General features: G+C 43.1%; 1 protein-coding gene across 7 annotated transcripts in view; it reads left to right on the top strand.

Moving 5' to 3' along the window:
* LOC144820011 (kynurenine/alpha-aminoadipate aminotransferase, mitochondrial-like) overlaps window positions 1–17277 on the top strand; it is a 785209-nt gene that overhangs the window by 154606 nt on the left and 613326 nt on the right. For all 7 annotated transcript variants that reach the window (XR_013607670.1, XM_078677676.1, XM_078677674.1 and 4 more), the window contains exon 2: window positions 7475–7543. Coding sequence is in view for 6 of the 7 variants with exons in the window: in XM_078677676.1 (XP_078533802.1) it covers window positions 7475–7543 (69 nt within the window). In the remaining variant the exon portion in view is untranslated. The remainder of the gene's footprint in view (window positions 1–7474; window positions 7544–17277) is intronic.

Genomic DNA, 17277 nt, shown 5'->3' with positions numbered 1-17277 from the left:
GGCAATGCAGCAGAATAATCAGAGAAATACAGCATATGCTGCCATAGCACACAACAATCTCTGCTAATGGCCAGTGCAAAACTGGGCATTACCCAAACCGTGCAAGTAGATGAATAAGACTTTATGCTTGGTTTGTGCACTACTCCCAGAAATTTCTTTAAGTTCCCAAGTGAGTGGGAGTCTACTGGTATGTCCTAGAATGAGGCCTAAGAGTGCCTCCATGCTCCCTTAGAAACTATTCAGCACAAAAATGTGTTTGGTGCACAATTTTCTCAAGGAAGTCAACATCCAAAAAGAGATGGACGTAGTTTATTTATTTTAAAGGTTTTATATAGCGCTGGCTAGACCCGGAGGTATCAGAGCGCTTTACATGAGCATCAGATCATAGTTACAGGTTACATTGTTACAAAGGTTACACAGTTATTGGAGCCTAGCAACATAGTTACTTGTAAGGTCAAGATAAACAAAAAGCACAAATACGTAAGGGGAAAAGCAGGCAGGGGGAAAAATTCAGGGGAGGGGGAAGGAGCTGGGAAAGTAGACAGGTAATGAAGGCAGGAAAGAGGAGGGGAAGAGCGACGGGGACACAAACTGGTAGAAGAGTCAAAGCAACGTCCAAAGTTCAGTAAGCTGTGATCCCAGGGGAAGTGGTGTCACTTACCTATCTCAGTTGCGGGAGGCTCCCTTTATGCAGTGGACTCTCTCAGAGGGGTCTCTGAGACTCCAAGGCCTACATACTGGATCCTTTCCCAAAAAGGGGAGAGGGAGTGCTTTGGCAAGGGGTGCCAGACCATACCTCAGCTGTGAGTGACTCCCTTGGTGCAGTGGACTCTCTCAGCGGGTTTGCTGAGACTCCAGAGTATAAATATTGGATCTTTCCCCAACAAGGGGAGAAGGAATGCTTGGTCAAAGGGCACACACGGCAGGGGGCTAGACAGACTAGCAAGCAAGATGAGGGATTCAGGGGAGAGGGGATAGGAGCTAAGGAGGTAGACAAAGAGAAAAAGAGTACTAAATGGTAACAAATTTAATTAATGAGTTATTATATAGCGCTGGCTAGACCCGAAGGAATCAGAGCGCCTTACATATGAGGAACAATAATGTTGCAATTTACATCAGTTAAAAGTTACATAAGTAGCAAGAAAAGCATTTAAATAACATAGGGGACAAGGTGAATGGATCAAGGAAGGGTAAGGGGATAGGGTAAAGGGATAGGAGGAAGATAGGACGTAGAGACGAGGAGAAAATCTGCCCAAGGTCCGGCTGGGTAGGTGACGGCAGGGGGACGAGTCCACAACCCATCTCCTCTTTCGCTATACCAGGCATCAGCCAAATCGCTAGGTCTCCACAGTCTGCGGTAAGTTCTGCAGGCTCCAAGTCCTGATGTGTAGGCAGGTTAGGGGATAGGTTCAAGGTCTGGTCAATGTCCAATTGGTATCCCAGGGAACTAAAACAACGTGTAGGGGGGCCACTATAGAAGCCATCTTGGGGTCAGGCAGGGGACTGTACTCTACAGTGGTGGGCATCCTAAGGTCAGGTATCTGGCAGTTAAAGTCAAAATTCAGGACAGCGGCCGCTAGAGAATAACAAATCCAGCGTGCACACACATCATCACACGCAGACACGCACACACACACACACACACACACAAGCACACATACAGAAACTCTTAAAAACACAGGCACACATACAATCACATGCTCCAGAACAAAAATACCAAAGGACGTACACACACATACATGCACACACACACACACCATCACACGCAGACATGCACAAGCACACACAAATGCGCGCACATGCTCTCATACGCAAACAGAGGGCGCATACAAGTACGCGTACAGAACATCCACATGCACAAGCACACATACAATTCCATGCTCTAATACAAAGGCACTTCAAATACATGCACACACCATCACACGGACAGACATACGGACACATACAGAAATATCTGCTCGCACAAACACAAGCACACATAGAATCACATGCTCTAATACAAAAACACCCAAATACATGTCCACACCATCACACGCACAGACATGCAAAAGCACACATACACCCTCATACACATACCGCACAGGCACACACACACACACACCCTCATACACGCACAGACGCACACACAAAAGCACTCCAATGACACATTTCTCCAGGACTGCCGCAGCATTGATGGCAAACAATGGCCGGTTTGGACAGATTAATGAAAGAATGCTAGTTGTACACGCAGGAATCAGTCGAGGCCAACAAGATGGTGGGCACAGAGTAAGAGTCACAGCAACCTCGGCATAAAATGGCGGCCCCCAGATCAGCACATCCTGTGTAGTCTATTATGTGCACCATCTTCACCACCACGTTCATGTGGCCCCTTGGAACAGCGCTGATGCTCTCTCCCCACCAGGCCGTACAAACAGCTATTCCAGATGTGGGGGAGGCAGTCTTCAGCGCCCACAGGCTCAGTCAGCTGCTCCACGTCACATAGCAGCCTATGCAGAAATCCCCCGGCAGCACGTCCAGCGGGCTACAAGTAAGGCTCGGTACCTCCTCACCTTCCCAGCAGCTCTAATACGGTCACCACACTCCACAACGCACAGCAGGCAAAGGCCCCAGTTAGTGCCAGCTCCTCGCAGAGTGCGACCGCCTCAGCCCCAGCTCCTCTAGTGCTCGCTTGCTACCCCCAAAGAGGTGTCAAAGTGCTTTTTCGGCAAGTAGCTCGCTATTCCGTAACCTGAAGCTTGGGCCTCCTGCTCAGGTAGGGAAGAATGCAGTTGCTGGTCTGCTGGTTGCATGGCTTTGTGTACACCCAACAGGTGTGGAGCACGTATACGATGAACACCCCCACGATAAGGGTTGTGAACGAGCTCTTGTTGAGCATGTCTTGAAGCAAACCAGCACCTCAGCAGGTGTCAATTAATACGCACGTGCCTGCTCTCCACCCTGCTACTGCCCCTCCGCTCACAGATTGTGTTTGCAAAAGGACATTATGACTTCCATGACCATGTTCCTCATCTTCACTGGAAGATGAGTCATCAGATGGAACTCTGCCCATTGAAAAATCCCTTTGAAATTCTGCCCAATGTTCTCCTCCCTCAGCTGCTCTCTCAGTATCTGATCTTGCCTCAGAATTATCCCCCCTAACTTGAGTTAGGGCCTGGACAGCAGTAATCCACCAAAATGCAATCTCTGCTGATTGTCTAAAAGCATCCGTCTAAAATATTGTCCTATGTAGAAGTCAGAAGTAAGGTTTGAAATTAGTCTGTGGGTGTGTGCAACTGTGAGATGTCTGTGTCAAAGCTTAACAGCACTTAACGATGGGTGGGCGTGTGTGTGTTTGTAAGATGTGTGCAACAGTAAAAAAAAAAAAGCCTTTATCTTATTGATGCAGCTGTAGCTTTCCCAAAGACAATAAAAAAAGATTAGCATCATCACATACCCAATACCACAGCATACATCAGAGTACAAAGAGGGAGCTCACTACAGGCACTGTTCATTTATTATAGCGCTGACATGAAGCAGGGGCTATTTTATGTACGAGACAACTAAAAACACATATTTAATTCAGATAAAGCCAAAAACTAGGCTCGGGGGCAACAAATATTAACCCCCAATAGCAAATCAGGTAGCTAAACAACCATTTGCCAAGACAAAAGGCTGGCCGCGATCTCCAGACCTGTTTGCCAATGCTTGATTTGTCATGGCTTACACAAATCTTTATTGTTTGGAGGAGCTGCTGAGCCATATATTTATTTATTTATTTATAAAGTTTTATGTAGCGCAGACTAGATCCCGAAGGATATCAGACCGCTTTACAGTTATAGGGAAAGGTAACAATCAGATCATGAGTCAAACATGGGTAGTAAAATATTCATAAGATCAAATAGTTCACGCATAACAATTCAATTATAAGTACAGAGAGGACAAGGAGGGGCTATATGATGTAGCGTGGTGATATAAGGGTAGTATAAGAATATTTTCCTGAAGGCAAATGTCTACAGCATTGTCAAAAAGAAGGGAGGTCTCCTTACAAGTTCAATCTAGGACAAGGAGTGATATGTAATCAAAGAGGGAGAAGTCCCAATGCTCCCCTAAGGGAAAAACCTATTTTATATATCCCCTCATGACTCAAAATATCAACAAATTAGCAACCACATTTCAAAAAATAAGTACAAACATATAAAGAATAAAATAAATCAATATGGAAATTGTACAATTTATTACATACAATGCATTAATAAATACAAAATTAAAGTGCCATACAAAAAGATTAAAAATGTGTCAATTCACATAAAGAGCAATAAAATACAAGTTGTCGACGCAGCGTTTCGGTTTGTATAATAACACCTTCATCAGGACAAAGTTCTTGTTGATAAAAAAGGGAATAAATTCCACCTCTGTAGTCAATTAGAGGGTATTCCTCACCAAGTCACTCTTTTGTACTTGGGTGCTTTTTACTGGTATGGTCCAATACTGGTTTCGTGTCACAACACAGATTCCTTCAGGTTTCTTATATTCTGTGGTATGTCTGAGGTCAAGGGAGCCACTGAATTTTATAGACAGGTTGCCCTACATCAGGAATTATGGAGCTACGTGTGACTGGATCCCTTCAATAATTCCAGCACCGTCCTCCTCATCAATTCTATTTTGGCGGTCTTTTTATGCAATTGACCAGCTCTTTATTGATCTTGTCGGCCTCCCTGCTCCGCTTGTTCCTCGTTTTCTTTTGATTAAATGTCTACAGCACACATTCTAATATTTGCCCTTGCAACTTTGTACACAGGTGTGATCCTTGTTTTATTATTATATTCAATAAATTATGAAACATTTTGTGCAGTCTTGGTAGCCCTGTTATGCTTCTTCTTAACCACCACAGGCTTTTGGCTTCTCAAGATGGCACTGGCAAGACAGAGAGCTGTCATGCGCAAGTCCTTCTTGTAGTTGTTCTTACGAAGGATGTGACGTATTCTGCTCGGGGTAGCCCGGCCGTTCTTGTTAATGGTGATTTTTTTATAGCTGGAGACTGGTTAGCGCTGAAATGCTCGTTTTTTCAGAACGACAATGAGTCCTTTTCCATCAGCTGTCGGCTCCACACCGACTGTTTTCCTGTGGATGAGTTCAATGTACCGGAAAGAGTTCCTGGCCTTCAGATTGTTGTGTTCTGTACTGTAAACCTGCTTGTTCCCTTTAATCAGGAAACTGGAGCAATTGCAAACATCTTCACTCCTCTCAACTTGTTGGTCGAAGAAAAAGGAAAAGGTGTGATCCTTGTGAAACTTCACAGCGCTATCACTCACAGTGATGGAGCCGAAGGCACAGGTAGCCAGACCCATTGTCCCATGCTGCACTGGGTGGAAGAATAATGAGAATGACAAAACAGACCGACGGATGAAGGGGCGCTCTCTAAACTCCTTACTAAATTATTTTTTTTTAATCTGTGTTTTTCACGGGGGGGAGGTTATGGGGGCAATCGGACCCCTAGGAGAAGACACACATTTCTAAAAAAAATATACATAGCCCCAAAGGTGTTCGACCAGTATGCTTGAAGGATTGAAGGACCGACTCCCTAACAACATGTTTTTTTAATAGATGTTTTCCCCTGGAGGGTGGCACGATCGCCCCACCTGGGCAAGCATATATTAAAAAAAGAAATGTGCTGGTGCCACAGGGGCTCGACGACCCTTATCCAAGGGGGAGGACTTCCTTGCAGTTTCATTTTTCTTTTACATTTTATTTCCCAGGTGGGCTGGCCCATTCAACACGAGGGCTGACCCCTACCAAACACAATATGTTTGATTCACTATTTGTGTCAGTCACCCATTTAAACATTGCAAAGCTGGCAGTCCTGAGTGTATGGTTCACCAGCATGTTGTTTCCTATGGCAGAGCCAGCTGTGGCTCCCCACCTCCAAATAAGATGAAGGAACCGTGAGGTTAGCAGATGGGGCATCTGTCAATTTTGGAGTCTGCGCTGAATCCATCAATCTATAAATGCTCCAGTATAATTTTTCAAGGTATTAAAATGTTCTCTTAAATGTAGGATAGATCTGGTTTCCACAATAAGGGTATTCTATGAATACTTTCAGTAGGAAAGTTTGATAGAAGAAAGAAGAGGTTTACATATAGCAGTGCTTATATTCATAATGTTTTTTTGGACCAGAGAGACCGGGACCCTCACAGACATAGCAGGTGCTGGCTTCATTTAAACAATAATGTATCGCATCTGTGAGAGTAAATGTCCTAGCTTTATGTCTCTCTGGCTCAGCACATGAGATGTTCAAAGGAACTAACATGTATTGATTACAATATTGTTATATGTGCGATAATACCACATCAAACTCCTTTGTATATGATAAAATAGCTCAAAAGAATTCACTGGACCTGTGGGTCAGCCCAGGCCGGATTTAGGGCAGGGCGACCGGTGTGGCCGCTGATCTCTGGAGGGAGATCTGACCTCAGGCAGGGGGTGCTGTGTTTAGCAACAACTTATAAGTGGAGAGATGAGGGGCACTTTGCCCGGTGGTAGTAAGAGAATCCGAAGAGAGGTGGTCATGTGGTGTGGGGGCTCCAAAAATGATTGTCGCACAGGGCGTCACCAGTGCTAAAACCGGCCCGGCGGTCAGGGAGATAGTTTTGGCACCCTTTAGGATTTTTTTTACCCTGAGATGTCTATCGATAAACCCTGCTGCTGAAATAGCACTGTTTGGCCCAATAGACAAAAGCTGATGACCACAGGACATTGTGGCGTCAATATCTTACTAAACTGGGGCAACATAAAAAGCATATTACTTTTGCAATGGTCTTATAACCGAGGAGAAATCGGGCCTTGCAGCGGATCAAATAGAGAAATATCATCTGGGCTAAACACAAATGGAAATTGAGGTCATTAAATTGGAAATTGCAAGTAGTACCTTGAAATTCGTGAGCATTTGTGTTAAAGTAATAAACAGAAGCTCCAGATTATTCACTCCAATACAAACCAGCAGCCAGTAGCGGCTCCTCGAGGGAGTGCTGCGGTTGGCGGGCGGGCGGGGGAGGGTCAGGGTGAGGGGTAGTAAACTCCGGAATTTGGCAGAACAAAGTTGAGTAAAGTAATACAAAAACAAAACAAAATACATTGCGCACGTTGCAACGCCAAATCTACGATGCAGTGCACAATGTAATTTGTTTTATTTATTTATTTATTTACTCAACTCCGTTCGGCCCAATTCCGGAGTTTACTACCCCTCATCCACCTCGCCCGCCTCATCGCCTCGCAGCACTACCTCGAGGAGCCACCACTGCCAGCAGCATAATCTCATAGTGAATAACTCCCAGGAGGAAAGCACACCAGACCATTCTTTTGTACTTTGGTATGACCCACCTCTTCTAGCTAGGAATTGTGGACCTTTCCTTTGCTTATTCTCACTGCATCTTATGCAAAATAAAGTGTATTTCACGTGCTCATTTTAATGTAAGAATCATTTATTTTTGTCTTGCAGACATAAACTATTCTCGATTTCTTAATTCAGTAAGTGCAGCAAGACAGCAATCTACAATGAAAAGTCTCGGTAAGTACGGGCTTTTCCCACTCACTTTTCACCCACGGGTCCTCAGTTATGCGCAGACGCTTGTGTAACCCAACATGATGCAAAATTTAGCATCACAATGTTGCTTATAAAATGCAACAGGACTATTACGAACTGAAAATCTTATCTTTTGCACACTCATGCAAAATATTCTTAATAATAATTCACCATGTAGACTGTTGTAACAGCGAGGCTGACCCTAGTAAAGACATTGCCATTGACTGTAAATGTAACAAATCGTGCTATCCACTTTGCCACCATTCTTCCTCTGGCAAACTGTCTTCGGGTATGAATTTAGCCCATAGCTGCCTGGTGAGTGGGTCGCTGGTCTGATCAAGTTGACATGGGATTCACTTCTTCCACCCACATTTTCCACTCCATGTCCCTTAACACTCATGTTGCTTTAAGAAACATTGGAACTCTTTGTTGAGTGGAAAGGAAAGGTTTGCGATCTGTATGTATGTTCCTAATTAAACAACCGACTGTCAAAGCTATACAGTTACTTTATAAACAAAAATCAATTAAACCCTTTTTGTTCATAAAGTAACTGCAAACTTCAAAGTGGATGATTCATTTTTAAATATAATCAAGTGTTTTGTTGACTATTTTTTTGTGATTCAAATATAAAAATATTCATACGGAAGTTGAAATTGTGAGTGTGTTTACTTGCGCCTGGGCAGTGCTTGCAAGAGCTACACACACTAAAAAGAGCTAAGCACCCTAAAGAAATGTCCAGAGCTCACAGCACAAATAGTAACCCCATAATCATATGTTATGCAGTGTGTGCGTCACTCTAGGAACTTTCTTTATATATTTAAATGCTGTCCAGGGTGTAAGCTATTTTCGAAGAGTACTACATGTAAATATTATGGCAAAAAGTATAAATGTTTTTAAGAAACTAGTCTAGATGTTCATGTTTTTTGCCATTGTAAATAAGGCTGTGACCCTCCAGAAGAATAGTGTACATATTCAAGGATAGGTTTGGACATGTTGAGAAATGACGACATCATCTTGTGTTTGAAGGACAGTTTAAGTGCTAAACACAAAAACAAAAAATGCATGACATTATGCTGCGTTTGAAGGGCAGTTTACACGCTAAACATCGAAAAAGCATGACATCATTTCGCGTTTGGAGGGCAGTTTACATGCAAAACAAAATATTGCAAGGCAAACAGGCATGTTTTGATGATTAGTGCGCAATCCAAACAAGTTTGACGTAGATTAGAGTACAGGAATTTCTCAGTAAGGTATCTCATGCCACAGAGTCCTTGGTCTTTATCTTCTGCACACCGATGTGCCATAGTGAGACTTAGAATATATTTCAAAATGTGCATAGATTGAATCAAGTGTAATTGACAATGCTGCTATGGAAGATACCTAAGATAGAGCAGATGTCTGGCTCAGTGACCCCGGACTCGGTGTTATTCAGTGCAGTGCCCTTGTTTGGAGTGGCCCAATTAGCAAAAACGAAGGACTGAAATGAGGCAAAACGTAGCTACAGTAGCTGAGGTTAATTCATGCATTCCACTCATTACCTTTTTATGTTCATAAGTGGCCCTGGACAGCATTGAGGTTCAAACTAAGTGAGAGGTATCAAAGAAACCTGGCCATGCCAATAGATTCAAAGAGTGTGGAGAATTTCTTTTTAATGAGTAATTTGAGTGAAAAATAGTGATTACATTTTATCCCTCTGCAATCCAACACTTTCCCTACTGTTACACTGCCTGGAGAGAGAATAGCAAATTGTACCCCTTCATAATCCAACACTTTCCCTACTGGTGCACTGACTGAAGTGTTAATAGTGCATTTTACCCCTCTGCAATCCAGCACTTTCTCTAACCTTGCCCTGACTGGAGTGGGAATAGTAAATTTTAACTCCTCCGCAATGCAATACTTTCCCTACTGTTGCGCTGACTGGATTGGCAATAATAAATGTTACCACTCCGCAATCCAACACTTTCTCTACTGTTCCACTGATTGGAGTAGGAATAGTAAGTTTTAACCCCTCCACAACCCAACACTTTCCCTACTGATGCACTGACTGGAGCGGAAATAGTACATTTTACCCCTTCGCAATCCAACACTTTCCCTATTTTTACACCGACAGGAATGGGAATAGTACATCTTTTACCTCCACTATCCAACACTTTCCTTACTGTTGTACTGACTGGAGTGGGAATAGTACATTTTACCCCTTGCAATCCAGCACTTTCCCTAATCTTGCACTGACTGGGGATTTTTCCTTTATTATATTTTTATTTGGCATATATAGCCATCAAAAGAAAGAGCTACAATACATACAATTAAAATCTGATTTGTACAAGCCCTATGAAGTTAAAACAGTATAAAACACAATAAAATCCTGATAAAATTGAACAAAGAATCTCATGCAAACCGTAGGTAGTACCTAATTCATCATCTGCGAGGGGAAGGGATCACTTATATTGGGTATACATTTGTACATCCACCATAGAAAACATGGCCTCGGAATATCCCCAAGCATAGGTAATGTCACATTTCAACCCCACTCCTTATAAATTATATAACCAGATCCTTCAATGACTCCTGTATGGCAATTAAAAATCTTCCCATTGCACATGTCACATTTAAAAATCTCATATTTATCAGCAAGCTAAGCGCTTGATCTCTACTAAAAATATCATAGGCAATAAAAAGAGGTTTCAAAAATGTTTTCCGTTCTTCTAAGAACCACAAGCAGTCCAACAAAATATGTGGGCCATTGCATTTTACTTGCAATCCACATGAACACAGACCTTGCTCATTCATCATAGCAGATTTTATCATCCGATCCGTGTTGCATGGGTTCAGGCCCACTCTAAATCTCAAGATTACATTTCTAAGTTTTGGATTGGGCATGGCCTTGATATAGGTGAATGTTTGGTCATTGGTCCACCCGTTTATCAAAAACCGGGAGGACGATTTACTCCTTAAATAACCCAAATCTTTCTCTCGGGCCTTCAAGTTAATAATAGCACGCAACGCCGACGTAGGGATCTGCTGCCCCAACCTCCATTGGTCTAGTTCTAAGGATAGTTTGACAAACAACTTATCTAGCCTGGTTCTAGCTTCGGACGCCCAATTTAGTTCATTAGCCTCTATTTCTTTTTTGCAGAGTTTTGCTATTTTGCAGGCCCCTCTCCATTCATTCTCTGCCAAAAATTCAATACTTCTTGCATACCCTGGAAATTCCAGCATGTAAGGTGGCATTCCACTCGTACAGCCTGAATCATTGTTGCTGCGGAAAGTTCTAGCAGCTGTTTGAAGCATTTACCCTCTTCTAAGTTCCAATCCAATTTACCTCCCATATATAATACCTCTACACCATATTGGAACTGTGGGCGTACCAATGCATTAAAAGCTGATAAAATTGGCTGCAGAGAGGGGCCTCCATTGGTTGCTTAAATTGTTTAAGGCCCCATACTGAAGCAAGCACCTTTGATTTGAGTGCCTGTATGTGGTCCTTCCAATCTAACTTATTGTCAAACCACATGCCCAAATATTTATATCTATCCACTTCTTCCACTCTAACCTCTCCCAATTTCCAATACAGGAATGACTTTTTTTTGACTGGTGTGTGAATAGTACACTTTAACATCTCCACAATCCAACACTTTCCCTACTTTTACACTGACTGGAGTTGGAACAGTAAATGTTACCCCTCCACAATCCAACACTTTCTCTAATGTTGCGCTGACTGGAGTGGGAATAGTACATTTTACCCCTGTTCGATCCAACACTTTCTCTAACCTTGTCCCGACTGGAGTGGAAATAGTACATTTGTACCCCTCTGCAATGCAACATTTTCCCTACTGTTACGCTGACTGGAGTGGTAATAGTACATTTTACCCCTACTCTATCCAACACTTCCCCAACTGTTGCACTGACTGGAGTAAGAATAGTAAATGTTACCCTTCCACAATCCAACACTTTCCCTACTGCTACACTGGCTGAAGAGGGAATAGCAAATTGTGTACCCCTCTGCAATACAACACTTTCCCTACTGTTGTACCTACTGGAGTGGGAATAGTACATTTTTCCCCTCCACAATCCAACAGTTTCCCTACTGATGCACTAACTGGAGTGGGAATAGTAAATGTCCCCCCCCTCCTCAATCCAACACTTTCCTAACTGATGCACTGACTGGAGTGTTAATAGTTAGTTTTACCAACCCGCAATCCAATACTTTCCCTACTGTTGCACTGACTGGAGTGGGAATAGTACATTTTTTATCTCCGCTATCCAACACTTTCCTTACTGTAGCACTGACTGTAATGTGAGTAGTTCATTTTACCCCTGGCAATCCAACACTTCCTCTAATCTTGCACTGGCTGGGTTTGAGAATAATACACTTTAACACCTCGACAATCAAAAACTTTCCCTACTGTTGCACTGACTAGATTTGAAATAGTACATTTTACCCCTCAGCTATCCAATACTTTCCCTACTGTTGCTCTCACTGGAATGGGAATACTACATTTTACCCCCTAATCCAACACATTCTCTAATCTTGCACTGGCTGGGATGGGAATAGTAAAATGTAACCCATCCGCAATCCAACACTTTCCCTATGTTACACTGACTCAATTAGGATAAGTACATTTTACAAATCCACAATCCAACACTTTCCCTACTGTTGCATTGACTGGAGTGGGAATAGTAAATTTTTTACCTTCGCTATCCAACACTTTCTTTACTGTTGGGCTGACTGGAGTGTGAATAGTACATTTTACCTCTCACAATCCAACATTTTCTCTAATCTTGAACATGGTGGGTTTGAGAGTAATACATTTTACCCCTCAGCTATCCAACACTTTCCCTACTGTTGCTCTGACTGGAATGGGAATAGTACATGTTACCCCTATAATCCAACACATTCTCTAATATTGCACTGGCTGGGATGGGAATAGTAAAAATGTAACCCCTCTACAATCCAGCACTTTCCCTACTGTTGCACTGACTCAAGTAGGAATAGTACATTTCACCCCACAGCTATCTAACTCTTTCTCTTCTGTTGCTCTGAGTGGAGTGGAAATAGTAGATTTCACCCTCTGCTATCCAACACTTTCCCTACTGTTGCACTACCTGGAGTGGAAATAGTAAATTTTACCCCTCCGCAATCCTACACTTTTCCTGCTTTTACACTAACTGGATTGGGAACAGTACATTCTACCCCTCCGCAATCCAACACTTTCTCTACTATTGCACTGAATTGAGTAGGAATAGTACATTTTACCCCACAGCTATCTAACACTTTTGCTTCTGTTGCTCTGAGTGGAGTGGAAATAGTAAATGTTATCCTCCGCTATCCAACACTTTCCCTACTATTGCACTACCTGCAGTGTGAGTAGTAAATTTTACCCCTCCGTAATCCTATACTTTTCCTACTTTTAGACTAACTGGAATGGGAATAGTACATTTTACACCTCGCAATCCAACACTTACTCTAATCTTGCGCTGGCTGGGGTGGGAATGGTACATTTTAACACCTCCACCATCAACACTTTTCCTACTGTAGCTCTGACTGGAGAGGGATTAGTACATTTTACCTTCTCCTATCCAACACATTGCCTACTGTTCCACTACCTTGAGTGGGAATAGTATATTTTACCCCTTCGCAATGCAACTCTTTCCCTACTTTTATACTTACTGGAGTTAGAATAGTACATTTTACCACTCTTCAATCCAACACTTCCTCTACTGTTTCAGTGACTGAAGTGGGAATAGTAAATTTTACCCCTCCACTATAGTGTAGTTCCGATAGTAACCTTTCATGCAGGACATTCGCTGTTTACGGATAACATATACTGTGGGCTTGGTGGCAAACTGACTCTGTACCCCCCACCGAATATGCATTAGCTAGCTCGCAGTGCCACTAGAATCTCCTGTTATCAGTGAGATTAGTTTCTGACAACCTCAGAACATAATAACCGCAGACTCGTGGAAACAACATGCTATTTTTCACCCAGTCACTCGTGCTTGCTTATTATGCTCTCAGAGAGATACACAGAAGAAACAGTTAAGTGTGTATACAATAAGAATGTAGTGTACTGTTGTTCTTCTCATGTAAAAAAGTGCGTTGCTACAACTGTGACACAGTAGCAGAGATATAGAACCAGCAGTACAGTGAATCACAAGAATTAGTATTGTTCTACCATTTTGCAATAGTCAGGAACACATACATGAATATAAAATGCATTTGTGAAATATAATGCGTACTCCTAAGATGCCTGTCTAGATGTACCTAAGTGTACCTAGCATGTGAGTAGGTGCAAAAGATCCTTCGTCTAAGAACCTAAGTCAAAGAGCTTAAGTCTAAGAGCTAAGAATCCCACTAGGATTTAGTCAAACCCCCATACCTGAATAGTGAGATTGTGGGACTTTGTCCTGGACTTGATCTGGACACCCTACAAGAGATCGTCAGACCACTGTCAGCTGGAGCGATGGCATGCCGGAGCCGAGCGTCTCTGATCAGTGTGTTGGCCTTGAAGTCTCGGTTGCCTCCTGCTTTCTGAAAGCAAGAGGTGCTTTATTTATAAAGTCTATGTGCATATGTGCCCTATTGTTCAGTATGAGGATGACGTTGGGGATTAAACCTTGTGCGTCGATGGAAGGGGTGAAGTGTACCTCCTGGAGAGTGTGCTCATAAATTATTCATATGTGCTAAGGATGTCTAATAATGTCTTAGCAATATCGATTGGGAAAAACCCATCCTCGACATAGAACTAAGTGAAAGATCTAGTCCATAAAAAGCTACAGTCCTTATAAGGCGTTATGTCCATACAAGGCAGTCTGTCCTTATTTGGAGTTATGTAATTACAAGGCTCGTTCATATGAAATGACGGGGAGATGATGTTGGGAAAGTGTACGATATTCCCTAGACCTAGATCAGGGTACCGATATGAAATATAACACCCTCTTCACCTTATGCTTAGCAATAATAATACACATTTGAGATACACATTTATAACAGTGTCAGTGCATAAAATTATCAAGCAGTCATTTAAAATGTTTCAAAACTTTTTACAATTTCATTTAAAAACTGCTTAAAAACAAGGAAAAATGAGTTTTGTGAAAGTATGACATTTGTAGTAAAGTTACGCATATCACAGTTCTAAATGAGTTCGCTCACACAAGTTGAACTACTGCAAGCGTACTTAGAAGGTCATGCTTTGGTATAGAAAGTTCTTTTGAGTAAAAAGAAGGGGAAAGAAAAAACTGAAATTGTTCCCAGCACACGCCGAGCCAGATTCAGATTATATGTCCTGGCTGGGAGACACAACATTGTTGTTGCCTGCTGTTGTAGGGGACAAACATTGTAGTACCTTGCATAGCACGTCAAGTGTGCATAGATGAAACTCGTCAGTGCTGCCAACAGTTGTTGGTGAGGCAGCCGTTGCTGTATTTGATACCTCGGTGCCAAGAGTGGAGCTGAAATCCAACTCTGTCAACGGCATCTGCAGATCCTCGAGGAATCCATGCGTTAAGATGGGAATACACTGAGGACAGAGTCAAGCATGGGACCGCAGTTGTTTCAGCCTGGAGTCTAAGTCTGCTGGCATCTCCATTAGAGATGTCAGTCAGATGTCCAACTGGCATTCTCCTCCGCCAAACAGGCATTGGAAAACAGGTACGATGCAGTCTTCATAGACTGGTCTGAATGACCGGAACCAAGAAGCACGTAATTCTCAAAGGCTAGGCGCACCCAGATGATGTATCATGCTCTCCCGGTAACATCTTTCCAGGAGAGCTTTTGCAATCTCGCTGGCGGATGGTCCGTCCATTGAGAAGTAGGTAAACGACAATCAGGATTCCAGAAATAGCTAGCAGGATCAGAGGTAGACCCCCGAAAATGCTTCCAAATACAGAGTGTATACAGTTAGGAATAACTCAGAGGATAGTCTGGAAGGTGGTAAGGAATCCTGACCCTTTGGTTTTAAATAGGTGTACAACACCACTCGTATCTGACATATTTACGATACAACCCACTATTTCTGAAAAATGTCAGGGGCAGTTTGTACGGATTAGCGCCTGTATATCTGTTGAGGTCCTTGCAACTTGAAGTTCAAAGGTTTCTCGTGCAGAGATCAATGGCACGATTTACTGTAAAAGCATGGCTTTCATTCTGCTCAAAGCATCAAACTGTGTAAAAGAAACATTACTGAAGGCCATAGCCACGCCTCCCTGACTGTATTTGTCAGAGGAAACAATACTTGCGTACAGCAAGTAACCCTAGTGTTTAAGGTGACCAGATAGGCAATGCCCGGGAGTGTCCACGACAACCTTGATCGTTCAACATCAAGTAACTCCCATTCGAAAGTAACTCGAACGCTGGCGTGATCACAGCAGCTGGAGTTCCTTTCATACGGCAAGACAGATTCTAAACTGAAACACTACAGGCCCGTGCAAAACAATATCTTGGCACATGAGAGAACCGCTTAAAGCGCTCTTGCAATTTGTACCACTAAGAAACAGTTCTTGACCCCCACTCCAGTATCGAAATCTATATGGTAAATACCAGGATTTCTTTATATAATCTCTACCCAATTTTTCATATTTACCAGCCTGCCTGCCTTTGTTCAAGGCAATAGTGAAACTGAAAGGTCGTGACCGGGAGACTGATTTGGCCATGGATTAGCCACTCTGTGGTTGGTAATTCAGCCACTGTGAAGGAACACCTGTCCAGTTTTTCAATTTGCAGCATTCTATATTCAGATACCCTTTGTGCCATTTCTATCAGTATATCAGTTAGACTGTATTCTGAAAACAGAGTTGTGCTGTTTATAAAACGCCAAGGCACAAAGCCTGCACGTAAAGATTGTAGCGTCCAGCTCAATAACATAATAGAACGTAACTGAGAGTGGCCGATTGTAATATGGCTAAAACCTGTTCCAGTATGTCAATAGCGGAAGATACAATGTTGCCCAATGAATATACCCTGGAGGTCAAAGTTGTTAACCCATTATCCACCACAGCTAAAGCTTTTTCTAAGTGTATACGGTCTATTCCCGTATTTTCTCTGCGGCTTCTTGTTGGGAAATCTTCCAGATTTCATTATAGGCAGCATAAATGCCTGCATTTATGAAAAGTTTTTGACTTTGTTTCCTAGGTCCTAGTAAAAAAAAGTCCCTAAGACCCATGTCTTGTGAGAGTAAAGATACTTGTTTTTTCACTTCTGCAAGGGTTGAGGTTTCTAGCTATTCTAGGCACAACTTCTCAACACTATAGGATGTCACCACCCCTGGATGTTCTCTCTGTACATAGGGGCACATTACGATGGAGGATTTTCCGCATCCTCCGGGCCGGCGGAAGCCACCGCAGGCCCGGAGGATGTGGAAAATCCTCTGCGGACCCACCAAAGACCCACCGCCACATTAGGATGGCTGGTGGGTCTTGGTTTCTGTCCGCCGCTTTTCCGCCGCGGTTGGCTTACAACCGCGGCGGAAAAGGCCTAATATGGTGGCGGTGTCTCTCAGACACCGCCAGACATATTAGGATGGCTGTGCAAACATGCTTCTCCGCGGCGGATTCTCCGCCGAGGAAAAGCATGTGGATCTTCACCTCGGGGGCCCGTAGCGGGCCCCCTGGGTGAAGGGGGGTGGAGGGTGCACATGGGGGGTACCTATGGTACTCCCCTGCCTTTGCATGCACGAAGCGGCAGGCACCGCGCGATGCCTACCGCTTTGTGCATGCAAATG

This window comes from Lissotriton helveticus, chromosome 2_1, assembly GCF_964261635.1.
Source record: "Lissotriton helveticus chromosome 2_1, aLisHel1.1, whole genome shotgun sequence".
NCBI classification, from domain to species: Eukaryota; Metazoa; Chordata; class Amphibia; order Caudata; family Salamandridae; genus Lissotriton; species Lissotriton helveticus.
This window is presented reverse-complemented; position numbering and strand designations above follow the sequence as displayed.